Here is an 18,140-nt window from a genome sequence, read left to right on the forward strand (position 1 = left end):
TTGTCACCAGCTCAGCAGGGTCTGCCAGGACTATAACGGTCTGCTGACGGTACCCTCTGTGACTGCCCGCGTGGCCTGCTCCGGCACGCGGCTGGGATCGGTCAGAATGCTGGTTGAGGCACTCAGCTGGCGGAGGGAGTTCAGGACAGCTGAGGAGAGACGGAGACACTTCCTGGGCCAGGGCCAAAGTCAAGGGGTGGGGAAAAGGCTAGTTCCAGGGCCTCTCTGCCGGCAGTTACCCTGGTGGCTGGAGGACCCTTGGTGAAAGGGCCCAAACCCCTAGTCTGTGTTGAAGGCAGGCCGGACTGGGGTCTGAGCAGGGCGTAACCCCCTCCCCTGAGGCGTCACACTTCTGTGGGTGGGCAGGTGGCTCACGCACTTGGCCGGAGAGCAGGCAGGGAGCAGTATTGGTCCAGCCAGGCCAGCGACGTCTGGCGGAGGCTGTGCAAGCTTGAGGTGGACACCATCCCATTGAAGGACTCGAACAGAGGCCGGATGAGGACGCTGAACTGGGCCCGCGTCAAGGAGCAGGCCTGTCCACGTGATGTTCCCACCACCTCACCAGAAGCCTTGATGTCAACCCACACCAGGGGACTGAAGGGCCCAGAACTGTCTAACCTTGACCCCAAGAATTCCTGCTATGCCCCTCCCAACCTGCCAAGGGCTGTCCAGCTCTCTGGCTCTCCTGGTTCCTCCACAGCCCTTGCTCTGTGCTGGACTGTCCCCAATCCCTGAGCTCCCTGCCCTGGCTCAGTCAAGACCTTGGCTTCCACATCTTCTCTAGGCCTCACACCTCCTACTTTGGGTTCCTACAGCCGACCCCAGGCTTCCTGCAGGCTGGGCTGTGGCTGCTCTTGCCCAGGGCCTCCTCCCTCAGCCTCGCTTTCAGCTCCATCTCCAGGCCATCCTGCTGGTCGAAGGCCTGAAGGCAGAGGCCTGAACCACAGCCCCTTCCCTGGGCCCCTGCAGCCCTCTGGTCGCAGCTGTCCCTGCTACCTCCAGGCTGCTAGTCTAGGTGAGGATACTACCCAGAACTTCCAGTTGTGCAGCGTGCGGGTCCGGACGTAGTCATCAAACATGTCTCGCATCTGGTCAAAGCGCTGGTGCGTGATGGGCACCCCCGTGGCAGGCAGCTGCTGCTGGCACAGGCTGGGGGCACAGGTGGGTGAGGGGCCAGGAGTTCAATGGCCACATGCCCCCTCAGCCCGCACCTGCCTGCCCCTGCCCGCCCCTGCCTACTTGATGGCAGCGTTGAGCTCCTCGATCTCGTCCCGCAGCTGCTGGGCCTCCTCCTGCATGGCCGCCCGCTCCTGCTGCAGCATGGCGATGTACTCGGCCGTCTTCTGCAGCGTGGTGGCTTTGCTCACCTGCGGGCGCCACCAGTGTGGGCCTCGGTGCTGGAGGCCGTCCTGCCAGAGTGTCTGCAGGACGCTGGGGTCGGGTCATGTTGGGGGAGCGGTCCAGGAAGGGCCCCTGAGGCTGGAGGCTCACCTTGAGGCTGGGTTGGGCGCTCAGGGTGCTCACAAGCCCATGCAGGGTGTCAAACCCCAGCTTGATATTGAAGCGACGCTTCTGCTCCGCAGAGATGTGCGTAATGCGGCGGTTCTCGGTCTTGGAGGGCAGACAGCGGGGTGAGCCCAGGAAGGAGCCTGTGAGGGGCTGGGGGTAGCTAACCAGTCTTGGGTGGAGGGATGGTACCCACCTTATTATTGTCTGGGCGGCCCCGCCCTAAGACGGGTTGAGGGGGAGAGGCGCGGACGTTCAGCGCCCCCGGAGCTGGTATGGAGTTGAGCTCCCCTGACCTCCGCCGTTCACTGCCTGTGTCAGGACAGACAGACCCACAGACAGACCGACACACAGGGGAGAGGGTGCGGTTGCCTTGCCCCTCTCATCCTGGCCTGAGACACAGACCTTTTCCTTCTCCCTCCATCCCGAGATCCCCCAATCCGGCACCCTCTTTACCGCTGGGGGCTGGGGGTGAGAGCCGCTCTGCTTTAGGGACAATCAGGGGCCTGGGAGGGGTCAACGTAGCTGGGCCTGGAGGTGGCCGGGGCGATGTAGGGACCAGGGTTGGAGGGAAGAAGGCACAGGGGAACTCAGAGACCATCTCCTGCTGGGGTGGAGAAGGGCAGAGCGTCGGGGCGAAGTCCCTGGGCTCGCCCCCACCTCCCGATGCCCGCGGTCTTACTGGGGAGCCTGGGGTCCGGAGGAGGGCGCCGGCTGCGAGCGGTGGCTCCAGGGCTTGCTCAGGCTTGGCTGTGCACAGGCGGGACTGTGAGGGCTGCCGGGGCTGGCCCAGGCCCACATGGCTCAAGACCCCTCCCGCAGACCCCCTTTCACAGCCCACACGCCCTGTTAAGCCCAGCCTTTAACTACCTCCCGGCCTCCCAGCCCCGCCTCCAGGTTGACCCCAAGCCCCGCCTCCAGCCCGTGGCCCTGCCCCTCCCATCTCACCTCTCCTGAGCAGCTGCGTGAGGCAGGGGTTGTTGGCCCTGGCGGTGGCCGTGGGGCTGGCAGAGGCAGAGGCCACGGCAGGGCAGCAGGCCTTCCGTCCCGTGGAGGATGGGGTGGGGGGCTTGCCTCTGGGCTGCACACCCTGAGGCACTGCGAACTGAGGGCCCACGGCTGGCTCTGGGTACCCTGAGGGCAGATGGTCTAAGGGGAAGGCGGCGGGGGCAGGGCCTGGGGCAGGCTGCCCGGCGGGTGGGAAGGCAGCGGGAGCGGGCAGTGGGGACACTCCCGGGGCAGGAGGGACTGCGGGGAAGGGAAACCTTGCAGAGAAGAGGGGCTCCTCCTGCAGCAAGGCAGGGGGTGGAGCCAGGGGAGGGAAGTGAGGAGAGGTGCAGGGCTCCAGGCCTGGCACTTTGGCAGGGGGAGGGTACTGGAGGAGAGGCGGAGGGGCAGGCGCGGGTGGGAGCTTGGGCTTGGGGTCTTCCGGATGAAGGAAGTCAGAGCTCAGGAAGGCACTGGGGTCCAAGGAGCCAGGGCAGCTGTTGCGAGCCTGGTTGGGGAGACAGATGGACACTAAGAGCAGGGGACAGGGCTACCTGCAGCAACCCAGGCAGCCTCCTGCTCTGGCTGAGAAATGGTCGCTGCCTTCCAAAACACACACACACACACACACACACACACACACACACACACACACACACACGGAAATTATAATCTAATGAGCCCAAGGAATAGGCTGCTTTTATACACAAATTAGGCAAAAGCATCAGTCTTCCTGCCTACCCAGGTATCTGCCAAACAGTTTATCTGTTCATCTACTACCACCAACCCATGTGCTAACTAGCCCTCTCATCCATTGTTTGTCCATCCATCCACTCACTCACCCATCCATCCATCCATCCTCCATTTACCTGCTTACGCTCTCATCTATGAGCGAGTTCATCTTCCTGTCTCAATACCAGCCTCCGAGGTGTGGAGTCCCTGGCCAACACCCTGGCCATCCACACTTCCTCTGTTCACTCGCCAGCCCCCTGTAATCCACCCACCCATCCGCTCACCATCTGCATTTTCACTGGCCAATTATTCGCCCACCAGCCCATTTATCAATCTGTCCACGTGTCTGTCTATGGGGGCTGGGGTTGTGCTCAGCGGCAGAGCGCTTGCCGAGCAGGTGTGAGGCACCAGGTTCCATTCTCAGCACCACATAGAAATGAATGAATAAAATAATGGTCCATCGACAACTGAAAAAATTATTTTTTTAAAGAAGTGTCTATGAACCCACCTGCCAGCCACCATCCAACCAGCCGCTCATCTACCTGTTTGCACCCACCCGTGCCCCATCATCTACGCTGCGTGTCCACTCACCCGTACACCCCTCCCTCCACACACTCATTCTTTCTCTTGCTCACTCACTGGACAAACACTCACTGAGTGGTGCCGAGTGCGAGGTATGGAGACGCCTAGCCCTTCCAGAGGAGCTCATGCAGGGCACACAGACCCCTCAATGGCCAACTACCATAGCGCCTGAAAGTCTGACGGTGGACGGAAAAGGCTTCTAACCCAGAAACAGGAGCGCAGCCTCTGAACCAAGATGGCAGACTCACTGTTTCCCACACGTAGATGCCCAACTTCCTGTCTCCATGCTTTGGTCCCCCGCCATTCCTCCCACCTGGCTTGCGTTCTCTGTCTCTTCTGTCCAAACCTGAGGCTCACGAAGGCTCAGAACTCCCCGCTCTCTTCCAGAAAGCCCTGGGCCTTCCCCCACCTACATCAGTCCCATTGTGCTACATGGCCCTCCCAGAGTCTCTCTTGGTTGGCCAAGCTCAAGACCTGGCTTTTAGGAAGTTCCTGGATTCGCCCTGGACACAGGCAGGGCCAGAGCTAGGGCCAGCTTTCAGGTGAGCTGGGCATGGCAGCTGGGGTGGGGGGAGCTCACCTGCAGGCGATTGTGTCCTGAGTGGTGGGTCATGCTTGAGGAGGCTGGGGGTGGCTCCGGGCCAAGGATCCCACTGCTGAAGAGAGGGTCAGCCACAGGACTGAAGCCGGGGGGCTCTGGGAAGTTTGAAGATGTGGGCGTCTGTGGGGGTCGGTAGTTGGTGAAGAAATCTGTCATTTGGACACACAGGGTGGCAGCATTAGGGCTCAGGCTGGCCAAGGTGGGGTGGGGGCTGGCGGGAGAGAGGGGCTTCCACAGGAGGTTGTGAAACCGGGACAGTTTCTGTCTCTCTGGGGGAAACAGACAGAGACTGGGGGCGGGGATGGGCCTGAGTGGATACGGCAGGGGTCTGGGAGTGAGCAGCGACCCTGGGTCCCCATGGAACCCCACACGTGGCCCAGGAGAGCCCCGTCACCACCCGTCCCCCTGTCTGCTCCCCTTACACACTCTACTAGAGGTCTGGAAAGGGCGGGCATAGAGAGGCCCCAAAGGGCAAAGGTTGCGGGTGGGTACAGAGTAGCCTCTGGGCTGGGAGGAGCCCAGGGTGGCGGGGATCAGGGGTGAGCTGGGGGCGAGCAGGGTCAGGAGGTCGTGGGTCAGGACAGGTCAGGTTTCTTGGAAAGCCAACAGGTGGGTCTGCAAGCGCAGAGCCCAGGAGGAGGATGAAGGTGCAGTGGGGTGACTGTCCTAGCGTGGGGTAAGGAGCAGGGGGGCTGAGAAGCCTAGAAGGGCTCGGGGGAGGCGGGCGGCCAGATTGTTTGGGGTGCGGGTTGTGTAAGCCCTGGCTATTCTGGTTTTGGGAAGCAGCTGCCTGTGGCCTGACCACATCCCGGGCCTGGGCGCCGCCCGCCCTCCCGCTCCCTTCCGGGCACCTTTCTCTGACCCTGACTGGCCTACGGTCTGTGCCAGGGCTGGTCAGACCTGACCCCACAGTGGCAGCTCCCCACCGGTCTGGGATGGACCCCAGGCCCCATGCCCACTCTTTCCCACAGGGTCCCCAGCCAGGAGAGCTGGCCAGGCCTTTTTCTCAGGAGCGCCCTCTCAGGAGACCAGACCAAGAACCTACAGGAGTGTCGTGTACGCAAGCGCGTGTGTGTGCGTGCGCGCGCGTGTGGATTCTGCTTTGCCTGAAGGCACAGAACCCAGGGGTCAGCAGCTGCCTGTCTCCCGGGGTGTCTGTCCACCGTCTGAGCTCTGAGTCCCTGTGAACTCGCCCAATGTGGCAGACAGCGTGGGCAGGTCTGCTCTGTGCCCACGTCTGTCTTCCCAGCCTCTGGTTAGAAGGCGGCTTCTTGTCTGTTGCCTCCCTTTCATGGAGGGACTGGATGGGACTAGGAGATGGTCACTATCCTCCACCCCTGTTCCCCATGGACCACAGGCCTCATCACTAGGCCACGTGAGGCCCAGGGCTTTAGGACCTCCTCATGCTGAGCCTCCCTGCTTACTGCCACTGCCCACCCCCTGGGCTCAGGCAAGGGGGCAAGGGTGGCAAGGCCCGCGCAGCCCTGAGGCACAGCCGTCCCTTACCAGAGGCCTCCCATGCCTGTTCCCACTCTGCCTTGAGAGAAGCCGCTTCCCAGGCCCAGCCTCTCCCCAGCCCATCCCTCCCTGGCCTCTGGTCCCCTCCCTGGCCTGCCATCCTGTCCTGGAGCCCCTCCCTCCTGCACCCTGCCCTCACCCAGTCTCCTGTCTCCACAGAATACTGTGCCCTCACTGGGTTTCCAGGGAGAGCTCCTGGGGACAATCAGAGTATGAGCCCTGGCGTCCCATGCTCTCTGCCCTCCCAGGGCACAGAGTGCTTGAGAGCCACACTAGCCCTGCTCTGCGTGACCCACGATCGCCCCCACTCAGCTGCTACCCTGCACTGAGAGAAGTTGGTGCCCAGCCCCAGTCTGTCTGAGTCTCGCCCAGAGCCCTGATGGGCACAGCTGGGTTCCTACCTGTGGTGGGTGCTTGGGCACCCAGACAGGGCTGCCGCCCTCCCAGGCTGGTCTGCTCCCAGGGCACTGCCATCAACACTTCTGCCCCTGCCCTGCAGCCCCCACCCAGCCCAGGGCTGGGGCAGGGGTGGGGGTGGTTCCTCATTCACTAATCCCCGCCCCATAGGCCTCCTCCTCTTGAGTGACAGGCCAACGATCCCATGGGGAAGGAGTTTGGGGGGGTCACTGAAATTAAGCCTCTATCCTCAGGACCCTCCTTCTGTCCCCTGGCCTTGAGTGAGGCAGCCTGAGCTTTGATGTTTGGCTGGCCTGGAGAATGGCTTTAGGGGGCTCCTAAATGCATGCATATGGGGAGCAGCCTGCAGGATCTACAGCTCGGTGAAGAAAACAACCTGAGGAAGAGTCTGATGTAAAAACAAAAAGAGAAAAATTTCCACATTGGCTTATACAGATGTCTCTCTACCTCCAGAAGGACATTAGGGCCAGGTGCAGTGGCACACACCTATAATCCCATTCAGGAGGTTGAGGCCAGAGGATTGCAGGTTTGAGGCCAGCCTCAGCAATTTAGCAAGGCCCTAAGAAACTTTGCAAGATGCTGTCTCAAAAATAAATAAATAAATGAAAAGGGCTGGGGATGTAGGTCAGTTCTTGGGTTCAATCTCCAGTAACAAAAAACCCAAAAAGACACTAGGGCATTGGTAACTTCATGGCCCAGGAAACTACTTTCCCAAATGCTTTGCAAGATCTGATGCCTGGGATTTTCTTTAAAATGGTATGGGAGAAGAAGTGGGGTAGTGGCCAGATGCAACATGGCCAAGAGCTGGCAAGTCAGGGCCGGAGGTACGTGAGGTGTGCTAATACTCTCTCTACTTGTGTATGTTGGAAATGTTCTTTAACAGGTACTTTAAAAAAAATGCATTATGTAAATATAAACAGACCCAAATAAATCAAAGTCCCATTATCCTTCGAGAAAGTCTGGCGTGCACTGCTTTCCTCGGAGCCCCTGGAGCCTGCAGCTTCAAAGTCCCTACTGCCCTGATCCCCGGTCCCGAATTCCACCAGGTCTGCACCCATCTTGGGCCACACTGGCTGTATCCCAAAGCTGGACAACGGAGGATCTGAAAGATCCTTCAGAAATGACCCAAACCATCCGCCCTCCCAGAGGGGCTTCACACTGGCCTGGAGTCTCAGGGTGACCCTGAGGCTTTCCTTGCACGGACCATGCCTATCGCCCCACCCGGGGGAGGGGCTGTCCCACCTGAGATCTCCATGAAGTCATCGAGGCTGGGCTGCAGAGGCGTCAGGTCTGGCTGGATCATGTCGGCATTGCCGACGTAGGCTGGAGGGGCAGTGGCGACATCAGGAGCAGCAGAGGGGTGGGTCACCTGCACCCTTTCCCTTGGCCATCCCGAGCCCCCTCCCCGGACACAGGCCCTCACCGTCCTCAGGGGGCAGCTGCAGGGGCGAGGGGCTGGGCTGCGTCATGGTGAAGAGTGTGTCGGAGATGTCGGACAGAAAGCCGTCGAGGTCCAGGAGCTGCCGCCCGCCAGGCTCCTCCTCCGCACCCCCCAGCAGCACGGGCACCACGCTGGAGAAGAGCTGCTCGCACCATCGCTCTGGCGGTGGCCACCCGCCTTCCACCTAGCGAGAGGAGCGGTCACTGACCCGCCCGGCAAATCACCCCTTGTTTGGGGACGAGGAGGCCCCGGCAGAGAGCCTCTCTGAGACACACCACTTCACCTTCCCGGGGCACCAGGTTTGCTCCTGGAAGGCCAAGGTCAACCCATCACCCTCTAATAACTCCCCCCAGGAGACAGACCAGGATGGTCAGCATCCCTTCCTGCCCTCTGCTTTTTCCCATCTGGACCCTGGGTTCTTGGGCCCTGGGCTCTGCCAGGCCTCCCGCCATGCTTAGTGGCCGGGGGTCTTCCCACTACTATGTCCTCCCAAGGAAAGAAGGTGCACCAATCACCCAGAGGATGGCCGCTCGCACCTGCCTCACCCCCAGCACCGCCCTGGATAGCTGGGTGGAAGCCGTCTCCCAGGCTGGGCTGCAGCCCGGAGATCCCTTTCCCCACTGGACTTCCGAGCACCCACCTGCTTGGGGGCCAAGAGATCCCCTTCTCTGCTGGACTTTCGGAGCTGCAGGGACACAGAGTTGGACGCTGGATCCCTTGCCTCCTCCCCTTGGTCCTCCTTCCCCGACCCCATTAATGGGATCCCTCTTTTCTCTCAGGGGCTCCCCCGGCCCGCAGCCACCCAGGGAGGGAGGCAGTCTGCGAGGAGACTCTTGGCCACACGGTGGCGCTGTCAGCTCGGGTCTTAATGAAGGGAGCAGGGGTCCGGGAGCCCCTCCAGGGCGCTCCAAGGGGCTGCAGCCAGCAACTGCAGGGGAAGGTCCTGAGGCCTCCCCTGCGTCCCCACTGACCCGCTTCTTGTAGTAGATGCGCCACTTGTGGTACTCGCGCATCACCACCTCGATGCGCCGCTTCCAGTAATTCCCCTCCAGGACGACAGCCTGGGGAGGAGGGTCAGGGGACAGGGCTCAGTGGGAAGGATGACAACACCACCCTGCCCCCAAGTTCCCACTCCTCATCCAAATCTCGGCCAGGCCAGATGTTCCCACCCTGCGGGAAGCCGGGGTGGGGGTGGGACGGCGCCCTCGGTGGGTAGGTGAGTGGGGGGGGGCAGCAGCCTCAGCTACCTCGGGTTTCCGGTGCTCGTCAGCCTCAGGCCCCTGCAGGGGTGTCACGAAGCCACACACGGGGCTCTTCCGCCGCTCCACATCTGAGAGAAGGGGACCAGGTCAGGGGCACCAAGCTCCCTCATCCCTCACCCTGGGGGCAGGGTGGGGGGACGACTGGGACTCAAGTGACACCCTGTGAAACCCTGCCTGAACTTTGACACTTGGATTAAGTGCTGCCTCCAGGAAGCCCTCCTGCTTGCTCTGGTCCTCTGGGATCTTCACTGTCTTCTTTGGGAGCTTGGTAGGGAGGCAGGCAAGGTTTGCTGCGTGGATTGTGAGACCACAAGTCACCACAGGCAGGGTCCCATGTCTTGGGCTCCTTGGTGTGCACACTCCACCTCTGAAACCAGCTCTGGTCCGCTTTCCACCTGCCACCCACCTGAGCCCTAGTCCAGCAACCTCCTCTCCTTTCTCCAATACTGACCTCTCCCCAGACCCCTTCCCTCTGCTCATAAGCACATCCCAGGCCCTTCCTTTTTTTTTTTTTTTGCGGGGGGGGAGTACCAAGGATTGAACCCAGGGGTGCTCAAACACTGAGCCACATCCCCAGCCCTTTTTCTATGTTTTATTAAAAAACATGGTCTCCATGAGTTGCTTAGAGCCTCGCTAAGTTGCTGAGGCTGGCTTTGAACTCGAAACCGTCCTGCCTCGACTTCCTCAGGGATTATAGGCCCTTCTTTATCCCCAAACCTTCTGGTTCCCTTTGCTACCCCCAGCTAACGAGCTATGTCTTTGCACCCTTTGCTTTGCTCCCAAGCTCTGTTGTCACTGTCCTTCAACCTCACACCTCCTGCCCTACCTGCCACACTGGCAGACCCATCCCCCAGACCTCAGTGTGCCCCGCCCACCTCCTCCAGGAGCCACCCCCTCTGGTCTCCTGTCACTCACCTCTGTGCACTGGCTCCTCTGCAGGGCCACCCCAGTCTCTCTCATTGCCCCTTTCCAGCTTCAGCTCCATATCCCAGCTGCCTAGGGACCCTCTCATGATGTCCCCAAACTTGCCACAAAAGTACCCCAGCAACTCCCAGCATTCACAGTCTAACTCATCTTGGTTCCACAGGACCTGTGACATTTTTTCCATCATCCCTCCCGCCTCGCCCCCCCCCCCCCTCTCTCTCTCTCTCTCTCTCTCTCTCTCTCTCTCTTTCTGTGTCACTTCCCCGACTGCGGGCCTCACACTCTGCAGCCCATCAGTCTGTTGCCACGGAGGCTCTGCTCCCTACAGCCTCCAGGATGAGGACCACACTCCTCAGCTTGGCTTCCAAGTTCCTCCATGATCTGCTGCCACCTGCTTCCGCCCTTCCCAGCTCCTGCACAGGCCCTGCCTGGGAGGCACACAGCCTACCCTCTGGTCTTATTCTGCCAGGAATGCCCTTCCCTCCTCTGCCCACCCATCAGACAGTCCCTCTTTCCTCCAAGCCCCATGGCCATGTCTTCCCAGGCTCTACCCTGCCTGTCAATTCTCTGCAGATTTGCCTCCCCTGGGACAGTGTGGACACAGCCCGCCTTTATCAGAGGGAATTGGGCTGGGGTGTAGCTCAGCGGTAGAGCGCTTGCCTGGCCTGCCTTGAGTCCACCCCCAGCACTACAAAACAAAACAAGAGCGACCCTTACAAAGAGGACAATCACCAGCTCTTCAAGAGTGTCCAGTCCATCAGGACCTATCCTGCCTCAGCCAGTTTTCTCTGGGACAAACGTGGACACAGAGGTGGGGGATCTGGAACATGACATTTATTAGGACTTTCAGCATCATTTACAAAGTCCTGCCCTAAGGGACATTCTGCATAGTGGCCGCTCATTGGAGGAGGGACTTGGTCCTGGCTCCTGAGCCTAGCGTGGACAGGAAACAAAGGGACCTTGGGTGTGCAGACTCCCAGTGGCTTAGAGCAGGGAAGGCTTCAAAAAGTATCTGTCCCCTGACTTCCCAGATGAGGACAGGACCACCGGGAAAGGTTAAGTATATGTAGGGCTCCCAGAGAATCAGGGTTGAGAGGGCCCAGCCTGGCTTTCTCCTGCCCAGCCTGGGGACCCTGTGCTCTGGACAGAAGAGCTGTCAGGATGGGGCTTCCTGGGGCTGGGGAAGGCTTTGTTTGACACTAGTAAGTTCGCTGGGCCATCCAGGAGCCTGACCCTTTGCACCCTTGCTGGGACAGATGCTGGGACAGGGATACATGGTTGAATCAGGGCGCACTCAGCTCCACAGAGAGATAAGGAAAGTAAACAAACACGTGCAGATAGTGCCAGTGGAAAGTCCTCTCGCCCCAGGGGAGGCGCAAAGTGCCCTGGGAGCGGAGGAAACCAAGAGGATGTTCGAGTGTGGGAGAGTGCATGGCTGGGCAGAAAGGAAGGGTCTTGCAGGTAGGAGGCTGCTGCAAGGGGGGTCTAAGGTGAGATGCTAGGTCAGGGAGCCAGGCAGCCCTCTATCTCTCTGTCGTTCACCTTCAAACCTTTGGCTTTGTGGGAGGAGGGGGTAACTGACATCTGTTATAAGCCTGCCACACATTGCCACTATGAGCCAATAACGGTGATCAAACCCAGCCACCTATACCTAGGGAGCCCCTCTGAGTCCAGGCTCCGTGCTAAAATACAGATGGTCTCACTGAAATGCACAGCAAACCTAGCATGTGGGACCTGTCATGGCCCATTTTTCAGATGAGCAAGTTTTGGCTCTGGAAGGGTGGAGATTTCCCTGTGGCCACACACAGTCAGGGCCAGCTAGCACTCAGTTCAAACCCAGCTCTGTCCCACGCAGAACCTAGGGTCCTTCGGGCAACTTGTGCAATAGCTGGAGACCAGGGTCTGCCTGGGTGAGGCCCCAGGGGATAGGGGGTCATCATGCCTCAGTTGTCATCAGAAACTTCTGCAGAGTAAAGAGTTTGTGCCCATTCAGCTTTGGGAGTAAGGGGGACCTCAGGTGAGGAATCACTGACTCCCCTTGGCTTATCAGCTTCTTGGTTTGCCAGGACCTGTCATGCAAGGTCTCAGAAATGGCAGAGACGTGGGTGGAGAAAATATCCAAAAGGCCTGGCTCTCCCGCTTCCCTGAAAAGCCCAGCTGCTCCCCTGCTGGGTGACCAGCCTGTTCTCAGAAGAGGACTGGAAGCCAGATGTGGAGGACAGTGGGGGCGGCTGCGTGAACCTGAACTTGCCTTTCTGAGCCTCGGTTGTGCCTCCACAAAAATGAGTGTCATCATACCTGTCACCCAGAGTTGCTAGAAAGTAAGAGGCTTTATGAAAAGGCACACAGAGGAAGAGAAACCAGAAAGCGACGCTCCCTCTGCTTGGATGGGATCCATGGGAGCCAGCGCACAGAGGACCAGCGCGTCCCTCCTGGGCTGTGTTCCCAGCTCAGAGCTGCCTTTGATCTTGCAGCCGGACCTAACTGAGCTGGACTAGGTCCTAACACATGGCAGACGGACCCAACCCTCTCAGCCTATACTGCCCTGCTGCACAGGGACTGTCCCTGAATGGATCAATGTGACCTCTGCAGGTATCCACTTCATCGAACACCAACTTAGTTCCAGGCACCTTCACAGCTGTTGTCTCCACGCCAACTGTGTGGGGCTGGTGCTCTTATTTTATAAAGAAACAGGTTCAGAGAGGTTAAGCCACTTGCCTGAAATTGCATGGCCAGCAAGAAGCAGAGACAGGGTGGGAACTGTAAGACCAGGGTCCCTTCCACTACCCCATCCAGCTTCTCTGCACCCCAGCTACACAATCTCCAAGGTGGGCACCTGCTGGGTATTCAGTAAGGACTTGAGTGACAGATTGGTGGAGACCCCTGCAAGACCTTCCTTCCTCAGCTTCTCCATTTGTAAAGTGACGCAGTTGGCCCAGAGGATGTTTAATATCCTTCTTTACCTGGCATCCAAGGCACCCGACTGCACTAGTGGGATCCAGAATGAGCCTTGAACTTGACCTACAACCTCAGCCTACTTTAGTGCTTCCAAGGGGCCTGGTTTCACATTCCCCAGCACCCTCTGGGGGTCAGAGCATCCCGGCTAGGGGGATCGCCCTCAAACGCCTGCCAGAGCTGGCTCTGAGGGCCCCCTGGGGCTTCTCCTGTGGAGCCCACTGGCTGGGGACAGGCCCCTCGGGCCGGGGGAGGCCTGCGGTGCCCACTCACACTGGATATACCAGGCTCTCCAGATGGCGTTGTTGAGGCGGATCTTGTCCCGGCAGAGCAACTTGAGGCCTTTGAAATTCTTCCACTTGGGAGACACCAGCTTGCCACTGTCACAGGGAGAGGATGGGTCAGTGTGGGGTGGGGACAGGGAAAGATGGGGGGCTCCTGCAGGAACTGGTTCCACCTTCTTCCCATGCACGAGGCATGTATGGTTGGCTCTCTTGGCCCCACATTTAACCTGCCTGAAATTCCTAGAGGCAGACCTTCAAGATGCCTTCCCAGGCCCTATGCCGTGTTCTCTGCAGAGACCTGCCTGTCATCCTGGCTGACCCTTGCTTATCAACAGGGTGATAAGAACGAGTGTGTCCTCCTGTGTGGCTACACAGGCACCTGTCCTGTGGCCAGCTAGGAAGGTGCTCAGATTCTTTTCCTCTTTCTTCTTTCTCTTTTCTTTTTTGTAGTACTGGGAATCAAGCCCAGGACCTTGCATATGCTAGGCAAGTGCTCTGCCACTAAGCCACACCCCCCCGTCCTTTTATTTTTTTATTTTCAGACAGAGTCTCTCTAAGTTGCAGAGCCTGGCCTCAAACTTAAGATCCTCCTGCCTCAGCCTCCTGAGTACCTGGGACAACAGGCATGAGCCACTGTGCCTGACCCATTTCTTTTTTCTCTCTTTCTTTCTTTCTTTCTTTCTTTCTTTCTTTCTTTCTTTCTTTTTTTTTTTTTTTTTTTTTGTACTGGGGATTGAACCCAGGGATGCTTGGTCATGAAGCCCTAGTCCTTTTAATTATTTATTTAGAGGCGGGTCTCACTAAGTTGCTGAGGCTGGCTTTGAACTTGTGACCTTCCTGCCTCAGCTGCTGGGATTACAGGTGGTGCTACTGTGCCCAGCCCATTTCTTATTTAAAGAGAGTAAGAAATGACCTTCCTGAGGGACAGGAAAGGAAAAGGGAATGCCTACAGTCACATAGCAGAGACTTTCTTGGCCTCACTGGTCCCTTTGGACAGGAGAGGCCCAGTGGGTGGGGACAGTTGCCAGGATGGAGAGGAAGACTCCTGCCCAGTGGTAGCCAGGGGCTGCCTTCTCTGAGCCAGGCCAGCAGTCTGTACTGAGCTGGAAGGTGTGTCCTTCTGAGGGCCATGAGGGCCCCAAAGGAGGTAGGGGAGAGGTAGCATTCTGACCCTGACCTTAATACTAGTGGCCCACCAAATCTGCAGGGTGAAGAGGCTCTGTGCAGGTGACGTTTGACTCATCCTGCCAGGCACAGGCCAAGTCTATCACCAGCAGCAAGCTGACCCAGGAGGTCAAGGTGCTCTGGGTCACCAAACCCTGCAGGGTTCCCTAGACCTCCCCGGGATCCACAGGCCAGGTTTGCATACTAGTCCCTCTGGCCCACCTTCTGCAATCCTTGCTCAGATGCGGAGACCCCAAGGCTGAGCCTTGCAGAAAGCCAGGTCTGCTCTCTCCAGGGCCCCTCCGTCCTCCTCTCTCCATGGCACCTTGGGTGCACAGATCATTGGGCCCCCTTCTCCTCTCCGGTCTCCAAGCTCCTGTGTTTGCTTTGGGGTGGCAATGGTTGCTGTGGGGAGGGGACTGCCAACCCAGGGTACAATAGGCCTCATTACCCAAATACGCAGCCCCGTGTCCTAGCCCGATGGCCAGCCCCCTCTGTTGTGCAGTTAGATAAACACCATCTGTCTAGTGAGAAGACATGGCTGGGGTGGGGTACTCTGCTCCCTCGTGGGCCAGCTTGTTTCGTGGCACCCGGGTGGGGGATCTCCTGAGTTTGTTACCCTTGCGGGTATCCCAGCAACCTCCCAGGCCGCTCTGATCACCCAGTGCCTGCCCTCCTCCATCTCCCTGCTGAGCTCTGTGGCCCAGGCGGGGCTGGGGGAGCTGAGACCAAGACTTCATCCAAGCCAGGAGGAAAGCATTTGACTGGTTGGATGTGAGGGCGGGACCCAGCCTGGTGCAAAAGCCCAGGGCCAAGGTTCAAGAGCTTTTCTTGTGACCAATGGGAAGCTCAGAATCTTGGGGATGTGATGGGGAAAGCTGTAGAACTCAGTTCAGCCCCTCACCCCCTGACACTTGAAAGTACCCCAACAGGGTCCTGCTTGCTCCCCCACCTTCCAGAGGCCACTTTCCCTAGCTCTGACCATGAACAAGTGCTTTCTTAGAGCCTCCACGACCTGCCTCCCTCACACTTCCACCCACAAAACCAGGGAACACAGGCTACTAGCAAGGTCCTCCCCTGCCCACACTGCCCCGAGGAGGGTGAAAGGCGGCAGGCTGTTCTTCTCAAGTTGACCAGTTTTCCCTGGCTGGCTGGTCCCTTCCTATCCAGTTGCTCCCCGGTGACACTCTGTTTCTGCAATTTTTTGTTGGGGGTATACCAGGGATTGAACTAAGGGGCACTTGACCACTGAGCCACATCCCTAGCCCTATTTTGTATTTTATTTAAAGACAGGGTCTCCCTGAGTTGCTTAGTGCCTCTCTTTTGCTGAGGCTGGCTTTGAACTGGAGATCCTCCTGCCTCAGCCTCCCCAGCTGCTGGGATTACAGGTGCGGCCACTTTGCCAGCTGCTTCTGCAATTCTAGCTCCTCCAGGACACTGCTATGACTGGAGGTCTTCAAGAGCTAAAACACTGTCCCAGTCAGAGCCCGAATTTTTATCCTATACCAAATAGGGGAAACCGGAAGTCTCCTCCTTCTGAACCACTCCCATCCCAGTACTTAGGCCCCGCCCAGGACCAGACAGGGATATTTAACATTCCTGGCATTTGGGGGGAAAAAACCCAGAAGCTCTCTTCACCCCACCACCCCCAACTGGGGTTATATATATCAGCCAGACTCTTAGGGAGGCAATTCTCGGGGTGTACTCTGTCCTTCACTTTATCAAACTCCCCTTTCAGCCACCCATAGTCTGGGATGAGGGGCGGAGGTTAGCCAGCTCAAGTGGAGCTGTGTGTTGTGTAAGGGGTGGGAAATAGAGACCCTTGGGGGAGTTTAGGAAGGAGGGGTCGCAACTTGTGTCCTAGGACCTTAGATGCTTGGTCCCAGGCAGTCTCGTGATGTCCAAATGGGGGAGGGCAGAAAGGGACGGGAATTTGAACTTTCCACATCGGTCTGGCGCCCTGGATGATCAGGTTGCAACATGACCTGGGCCTGAGGCCAGAACTTGTGGGCCAAGGTTACTTTGCCTCCAGCCAATGGGGTCGCTCGGCTGGTGGTCACCGGGTAGGCAAAGCTCCTTGGCAGCCCGCACCCCAGTCCAGCTCCCTGTGGGGAGGCAGGTACGGGTCTGGAGCCAGCGCTTCTCCAAAGGGGAGGAGGCGCGCGGAGGAAGAGGAATATTTGCACAGAGAAAAGATCAAGGCCGGCCTATCCCCCTTTCTCCTCTACTGTTTTCGGTTGATAATTTATCCTGGCCCCTCCGGTGCAGGGAACTTTGCTCCAGGGCACTGGGCCAGGACCCCGGTTCGCGCCCTCCTCTGGGATACGGGTGTGGAGAGGGAACCGGGTGCGGCCTGAGCACTCTGCGACGCGCTGAGTAGGGATCCCAGACTGCTTTAGGCGCTCGGCTTCCTCGGCCACCCGGGTCGCGGAGCCCAGGCCTCCCCCGCGCCAGCCCCTACGGCCTGCAGCACCCCCTGCCGGGCCTCAGCGGAGAACCTTTGCGAGCGTAGCCTCTCAGCTTGTCCCGGCGCCCTCCTCCCTCCACCCTTGACCTAGCAGGTCGAGGATGGGTGTCCCGGTCACGGGGGGAAGGCGGATGAGAGACTGGTTCAGTTTTAGTGCCTAAGAATTGGGACGACCACGGGCACTGGGGGTGCCAGTGCAGGAACAGAGCGGGACTTGGTCGGGGCTGCTGGGGAAGGGGGTCCAGGGCCACCGTGGGTCGGGTGGAATGGCCCGGGAGTGGCGCGGTGGGGATGAGCCGGGACGGCCTCGGGTCCTGGGGGCGCGAGGGACGACTGGCATTTCTTTGCGGGTGGAAGGCCCGGGACCTGGGAGAGAGGCCTGATGGGGGCCTACGGAGGAGAGGTGGAGGGCTAGCGGTCCGCGCCCCGGGGGAGGAGGTGACGGTGGTACGGAGTGCACAGGTCGGTGTAAGCCTGTGAGGGGGTCGGGGTCTGAGGACGCTCAGGGTTGGGAAGCCCAGGCTGTGGCCGGAGGCTCCGGGTGCAGCTGGGGATTAGGCTCGCGTGGGGAGTCCGGGGCCCCAGCACGCGGTCCCGCCGCCCCGAGCCCAGGCCGTCGGGCTCCGGAGCCGCCCTCACCTGTAGGCCAGGCTCAAGCACTCGAAGAGGCGGGTGAGTGTGGGGTCGATGCTGCGCGGCCCGAAGTCGGCAAGCCCAACCGGCCCCTCTTGGTCGCGCCGCCGGGTCAGCGAGTCGCTGTGCGGCGACGACACCATGAAGTGCCCGCTGTGGATGACCTGCGAGCGGAGCAGACCGCCCGCGCTGCGCCGGGGACTCGGGTCCTCTGAGTCCGTGTCCGAGTCCGAGTCCGCGCTGGGGTCGACCCGCGGGACCTGCAAGCCTGTGGTCAGACCTGCCAGCGCCATGGCCGCTGCCGCCTCGCCAGCGCTCCTCGGAGCCACTTGAGCGCGCAAAGTGGCCAACTCGGCCTTATTAACATAGCCACGCCTCCTCTCCACAATAGGATGTTGAGTGGGCGGAGCCTCCGCGGCCCCGGGGAGCGGAGGGGACGAGGCGGGGCTTGAATTAGCATAATCAATATTTCAGGTGTGAGCCCGGGGATCCCCACGCGTTTGCCAGGTCTGCCCCAACCTCTCCTGGTTGCGTCCCCTCTGCTGTGACCACTTGGAGTCCTCATGGAATCGCCCCTCCTTCGCCCAAAAGGGTTCTCAAGAAGAGTCTACCTGAATCTAAAAGCGCCTGGGTGCCTGGTTTCATGCTTCCTGGGGGTCTCTCCCCT

The 18,140-nt window shown here is 59.5% G+C and overlaps 1 protein-coding gene across 3 annotated transcripts; it reads right to left on the reverse strand.

Annotated features, from left to right (window-relative positions):
- Positions 1–8: 8 nt before the first annotated feature.
- Positions 9–17,820, reverse strand: MLXIPL (MLX interacting protein like). Of its 3 annotated transcripts, none has more exons than XM_079120734.1 (17): positions 17,480–17,820; positions 13,199–13,305; positions 9,032–9,114; positions 8,756–8,845; positions 8,425–8,469; positions 7,767–7,968; positions 7,586–7,666; positions 4,388–4,557; positions 2,455–3,001; positions 2,189–2,256; positions 1,963–2,110; positions 1,703–1,818; positions 1,492–1,611; positions 1,240–1,367; positions 1,026–1,149; positions 380–509; positions 9–149 (listed from the first exon to the last, which is right to left on the reverse strand). In XM_079120734.1, the coding sequence occupies exons 1-17, from the start codon at positions 17,764–17,766 to the stop codon at positions 31–33; spliced, it is 2,565 nt and encodes an 854-aa protein (XP_078976860.1). In that variant the 5' UTR covers positions 17,767–17,820; the 3' UTR covers positions 9–30. The 3 variants fall into 3 exon arrangements, with proteins under 3 accessions (XP_078976860.1, XP_078976859.1, XP_078976858.1); XM_079120733.1 differs by having other exon boundaries at positions 1,963–2,113; positions 17,480–17,819; XM_079120732.1 differs by having other exon boundaries at positions 1,963–2,256; positions 17,480–17,819.
- Positions 17,821–18,140: the final 320 nt, after the last annotated feature.

Source organism: Sciurus vulgaris (genome assembly GCF_902686455.1).
Source record: "Sciurus vulgaris genome assembly, chromosome: 18".
Classification (NCBI taxonomy): domain Eukaryota; kingdom Metazoa; phylum Chordata; class Mammalia; order Rodentia; family Sciuridae; genus Sciurus; species Sciurus vulgaris.